General features: G+C 33.3%; 1 protein-coding gene across 1 annotated transcript; it reads right to left on the reverse strand.

The window, feature by feature from the left end:
* Positions 1-4,349: 4,349 nt before the first annotated feature.
* Positions 4,350-4,511, reverse strand: HELRODRAFT_148499 (hypothetical protein; the record flags this gene model as incomplete). Its single annotated transcript, XM_009028795.1, has 1 exon — positions 4,350-4,511. A coding segment is annotated over one exon (162 nt), but the record flags the coding sequence as incomplete, so codon positions are not given.
* Positions 4,512-6,237: the final 1,726 nt, after the last annotated feature.

A 6,237-nucleotide genomic window follows, 5' to 3' on the forward strand; every position in this document is an offset into this window, starting at 1 on the left:
GATAAGTTGTTTAAAAGTAAACTTGTACGACGAGCAAAACTAATGGGTGTTGCATTGGCTGCTTGGCTTACTGGCTGATACAATAATATATATAGGCAATTTCTAGCGTTGGATAGTTTTTTAATAAATTTCTCAATATTTCTAATCAAATTTTTGTCGTCAATATTTATTTTGTTAAAGTTAGAATTTTATAAATTTTTCCAACTCATTCTCGAGTGTTTAGGACCTACTTCGATTTTTTAATCATTTTCAGCACTTAATGCAATTTATATAGAAAATTTGTATAACCCAGCACTTGTTGCAGCATGCATGGGAAATTTGTATGACCCAGATCTTTGTTTCTGTGATTTGTATTTATTGTTATCAGTGACCGTGTTAAGTTAATTGATAAGATGCTATTGATAAGATAAGATTAGGGCTAATTGCTTAGGTTTTATGTTTTATTGTTTCGGTGTTATGTTTTATTGCTGATTTTTGTACAGCAAGAGCATTCGTCAACCGCGCCTTCACTCACTCATCATCAACCGAAAACCGTGATGCAGAATTGAAAAGGATCATGAATCACTCTACGTAAACAATGAATACTGCACAGCAGTGATAGAGGAAATAATTGAAATAATTTACAACAAACGAACAACTTAACAGCCCAAATCAAAATAATTTATTTATTTTAATCTTCATAACTTTGTTTTGCGAATTTAGGGTTGAACCCAGTTGAATCTTTAGAAACTGGGCTGTACAAATTTGATTGATTTATTGATTGAGAGTTAAAATTGGCCTCGGACAAACACAACTTTCGTAAGCGAAAAATGAAAGTATAATATAGATATAAATAAATTTTTATAGGCTAATTTAATCGGGATCTTATTATCCAGGTCAACCTAGCAACTGAGTAGTTGGTTGTCTTGGCCCCGAAAACTTTGCAAGATATTGGTTGACATGAATTCAAGAATGAGAGAGCAACTATTAAATTTCTTCAACTAGCTAATGAGTTGTCCGATGTGTTCAACTCTGATGAGTTTTATTTGGTGCGCATGTAGAATGAATGGTTCATGTGCGGATGTTGGATGGTTTGGCGAGCTTGTTACATGGATTGGTCTGTATGCATGCTGGTAGAATGTATGAATTGGTTTTATGTGAATGTTAATAAAGTATTGCTCTAGTATAAAAAGTCTATTTGAGAATGAATGGTTGCTCAGGTGAATTAGTATTAAGTGTTTTGGACAATTGTTTTGTTTAGTTTTAGAGTTTTGGATTTTTTGAATTTTCGAGTTTAGCAGTTGATAAGTCGGTCAGTTGGTGAGTTAGTCCGGTTCCGGTGTGTTTGGTTTTCGTAATTGGTGATATTCGAACATTGTTCTGCGAGTTTATTTTTCTGAATTTCTTCACTGCTGTCCTGTTGCTGCTTTGAATTGATTTTAGAATATTCAGTTTTAGTTTAGGTTATTATTTAGTTTGGAACGTTTCGAAAATATTTATTTTGCAGTGTCGTAAGTTTATTTGCTTTCTTGTTTGCTAATAAATTCATTCCAGTTAGCTTTTCTTTGTCGTGTTCAACATATAAAAGATGTATGAAAAAGACTTGTCAGCGGTTAGTAAGGCCGGATTGACCGACTGGCAAACAGGGCGCGAAAACACTTCCGCCCGACCCGTGTTTTTGGACCCGGAAATAAACATTTGTGAAGAGGGGAGTCTCGGTCAAAAGCGAGACTACCTAGGCTGGCGGCGGCGTTTGCTGGATTTCGAACAGAGAAAGGTTTCCGCGCAGCGACAAAAATTCACGCTAGAGGTGGAGGCAAAAAAGCCATCAACATGGAAAATGCTAGCAGTATAATATTGATTATATGCCCTACCGATGTTATACAAAATATAGTGATATAAAATGCATGAAAACGCGATTTGTTCGATTTAATATATCAAATATATTTAAAATTGATATTTAATATTGCTAAATGCGTACCGTTCAATGGCGGTACAAGTTTGACGGAAGTGAGCCAATACTTTGAAAATGTTTAAGTAATTTTTACATTTTGATGACAGAGAGGGACAAATTTTTCGTAGTGTGGCGACTTTATTTTGCTTATTATGTCAATCTTTCAATCTTTGTTTGATAAAAATAAAGACATGTTTATTGTAATAGTGGACGGTAGATTATTTCATATAACAAGAAGATGAAATTTTATAATGTTATTAATTAAGGAAATTAACACAATATTTAATAACTTAAATAACTTAAATAACATTAAGGTCAACATCCAATTTGGGCTTTATTTGCAATATTGTGTCCTTAGTGAACTTCTCAGAGGTTATCCTAAAACACCAAAAATTTGTACTTACATGCTTTCTTTCAAAATCATCTGGAGTTGTTTTCCAACTCCGTAAGGAGAAATGATCAGTCAACCTTACTCAGTTTCATCGTATACGTTTATTTCATTTAATTTATTTATTACAATTTATTATTTATTAAAAATTCTCTTTTGAGAGTTTATCAACTACAATTGCATAAAATTGGCGGTGATCTCCTTGCAATCTCTAATAATTTTTTTTCACTAGTCAACTGTATGCTGGTGATTCTTATATTTATCTAATCTCTCCATCTAATCTCAATAGTGTTCTTCATAATTTTTTTAAGTCTTTCTTCAATTATGGTTTGTTCTGACTCTATGTGTCTTAAACTTAATCATTCTAAATTTGAATTAATTAGTTTCAATAAATCTATACATTCTATTAAATTCCTTCTACTATCTTACCTGATTCTAAAATTTTTGGTGTTTCTCACATGTTTCGTAGTCTAGGCTTTATCTTTGATTCTACCATTTCTTTTTTTTCCCAGATTAATAGTTTGCCAGAAATTCTTACTTTCATCTACGTAAATAAAAAAACATTTGCTTTTTCTTGACGATCCTACTATTCTCCTTTTTGTTACTTTTTTAGTTTTATCTAGGATTGATTGATTATTGTCCCTACTGTGGTCTTCCTGATTTTACACTCTATTCTTTAATTAAAGTTTTTAACTCTGATGCTCGTCTAGCCGCTCGTGCCCCTTTCTTTTCTCTTATATCTTGTTCTCTTGCACTGGTTACCTATAAGATATAAAATAATTTTTTAAGTTTGTACATTTATGTATATGTCTCAATCTAAATTATTTCCAAAGTACTTACCAGATATATTAATTAAACCTAAACGCCGCGGTTTACGATCGTCTTCTTGTTCTCAATTCTTCTTAACATGTGTTAAACACTCTTGATAAATCTGTTTTTGCTTTTTCTGGCAATTTTTTCTGGAACTTTTTACATCTTCTCCGTCACATACAAAGTTCAAAGCGGATCTCAAGACTAATCTAATTGCAAAATTGATTGAGGAGTGTTATTGAACATCTCTGAAATAGCGCTTTATACATTAATTGATTGATTGATTGATTGGCTGACTGACTTACTGACTGACCGACCAATTGAATGATTGATTGATTGATTAGTTGATTGAGTAAATAACTACAAGAACCGACAAGGCTCCGACTATGGACAAGCCTTTTTGTGGGAAGTTTGCTCATAACAAAAAAGTATTTAACTTAATGGACTAATCGAGAACATTTGTTAAATAAAATTAAAACATTTACAAAAATTTGAAACATGTAAGCAAATCTTGGTTTGTCAGTTAGAGGTGCATACTAAAAAACAGAAAAAAATATCAACGATGAAAATAACATTTAAAAAATTATTGATAAAAATTATTTCACCCTATCACAAATTACATCACAATCTAAAAAACATCATCAAAGGAACAACGTCAACTCAATAAAAATTAGTCAGCAAAAGAACAAACACAACAAGACATCAAATGAAAGAACAAAAGAACGTCTCACAAAGAGCCAACTTCAAAGAACTTGAAACTCCAGTCATCAAACAAATAAAAACTATTTCTCAATCAAAAAGCTTTTATTAAAAGATCAAACATCCTTTTCAACCTTTGTGGGGTTCTCTATTCACGACCAATAAAGGAACCTGACCGACGTAATTATACTTACGAACTTAATTATTAAAAGTTGTTAATGGAGAACTCTTTCATCTAATAGAAGCCATTATCGTTGTTGAGATTTACCTTGATGTGTGTAGATTGTTGACGTTGTTGTCCTAATTGGTGTTGAGTTTAATTGGGTGGGTAGCTCCAATTATGCTGAGTTAATTGGGTCGGCGAGGATATATAAGCAAACGTCTAAATCTATAAAATAAATCGATATCCGAAATATAAAAAAGGTATATTAAATTACAAAGAAAAAATATTATCGGATATCCATTGATTTAAATTTGTGTTCTTCTTCTGTTTACAATCTCAGAAAATTTTCGTGTATTTTTGTCTTTGTTCCTCCTGTTACTGAACCATTTTGTGACTTGGGATTGGGAGATCCCACACTGACTGGCCAGAGATTCTCTCGTTTCTCGATCCGGATACGGAAAGGTTATGTGACTCTGGTAATATTGTTCAAGTATAGCTGTTCTCTCGTTAGACAGATATACACGATTTTGTCCATATTGGGACGTTTTGTTTTCTTGAGAGATATCGACACTTGTAATTGATGTCGTGGTTGACGTGGTCGGTGTGGTTGTAGTAGCGTAAGCTGTTGTCAGCTGTTGGTTGGGTTGGAGAGGAGTGGCTGTATGTTGATTTAGTATGGGACAATGCGTCCGTTGTCGGATTGACGTGAAATAAAAAGGTGATTGTTGATTTGGGGTGAAATAAAAAGTTGATAATGATTTGATTTGATATGTTGATTGCTGATTAGGTGTGCTATAAAACGTTGATGATTGGATTGTTGTAGGGTTAGAAGACAACGAAGACAGTTGTTTGTGTGTATATGGTTGTATAGGCGTAGAATACAAAGATGTCTGAATATTTGTAGCTGGTTGGAGTGGCGTTGATTGATAAAAAGTGGGTTGGACAGTCGTGGAAAAAATGGTTTGTTGATTGTTTGGTGTCGGATGAGTAGGAGTTGTTAATAGATTGGCTGTTGTGGAAGCAGTAGTTGATAGTTTGATGGGTGTGAGGGTACATGCAAATGGCTCGGCCGGAGTGGAACAAGTAGTTGTAGGTTGTTTGATTGGTGTGGAATGAATGGGTAGCTGGGTAGGTGTAGAAGGATTAATAATGTTTAAATTGTCCTGGTTTTTAAAATTTGGTCTGCCGTCACCAAAATTGAGATCAGTTGTTCTTTTGCTAGTACTTTGATGAGCATTCAAGTCTCGATCGTTGTTCTCGTGATTTGTGCCGGTAAGTTCATCTGAAAGAATTTGCTCAAAACTTTCATTTCTGTCGGGACCATATATATAATTATCCAAACCTAAAATATCGATGGAATCGTTCAACTCGGTATCGATATTAAAACTCAAATCACAAGTGTTGTTACCGTTGTTGTTTAACTCCATTGTTGAATTTAAAATATTAGTCGGTAGGGATGGAAAAAGTGGTTTGATGTTTGTTGGGTGTTGGATGAGTAGTTGTTGATAGTTTATTGGCTGTTGTGAAAGCGGTAGATGAATTTGGGTTGTCCAATGTTGTTTAATCAAAAATCTTTTGAAATTAAATTAATGTTGCTGACAGATTTAAAAATTGCAAGTTGATGTTGCTCGCTCGTGTAGTTGTAGTGGAATGAACTCCGTCTCCAATATAGGTCTGTTGCTGTAATTATTGATCAACCTAATAATAATTTGATGATTAGATGAAAGTGATCCAATCGATAATTAGTTACAAAGTTAAGTTAGTTTAGTTAGGGTGATAAAAATTACATTGATAATTTGATAACAATAAAAGTTATAATGAAAGTACTAACTTTTTAATTTGAATGGTTAGATGAAAGTGATCCAAATGATAATTAGTTACAAAGTTTAGTTAATTAAAAAGTGATAAAAATTACACCGATAATTATGATGACAATAAAGTTATAATGCATGTTGCTGACATTTAAAAATTGCAAGTTGATGTTGCTCGCTCGCTAAAGACACTATGTGTGCTACACTCACTACTATAAGTACATAGTAGTGAGTGTAGCACACATAGTAATGAGTAATGAGTGTAGCACACATAGTAATGAGTTACACTCACTACTATGTAGTGAGTGTAACTCATTACACACATAGCACACATAGTAATGAGTGTAGCACACTATGTGTAGTGTAGTAGAACACACACTTAAGTGAGCTATCAGGTACTGAACACACACTTAAGTGAGCTATCAGGTACCGT

The sequence above is a fragment of the Helobdella robusta genome (genome assembly GCF_000326865.2).
Source record: "Helobdella robusta unplaced genomic scaffold HELROscaffold_58, whole genome shotgun sequence".
Taxonomy (NCBI): Eukaryota; Metazoa; Annelida; class Clitellata; order Rhynchobdellida; family Glossiphoniidae; genus Helobdella; species Helobdella robusta.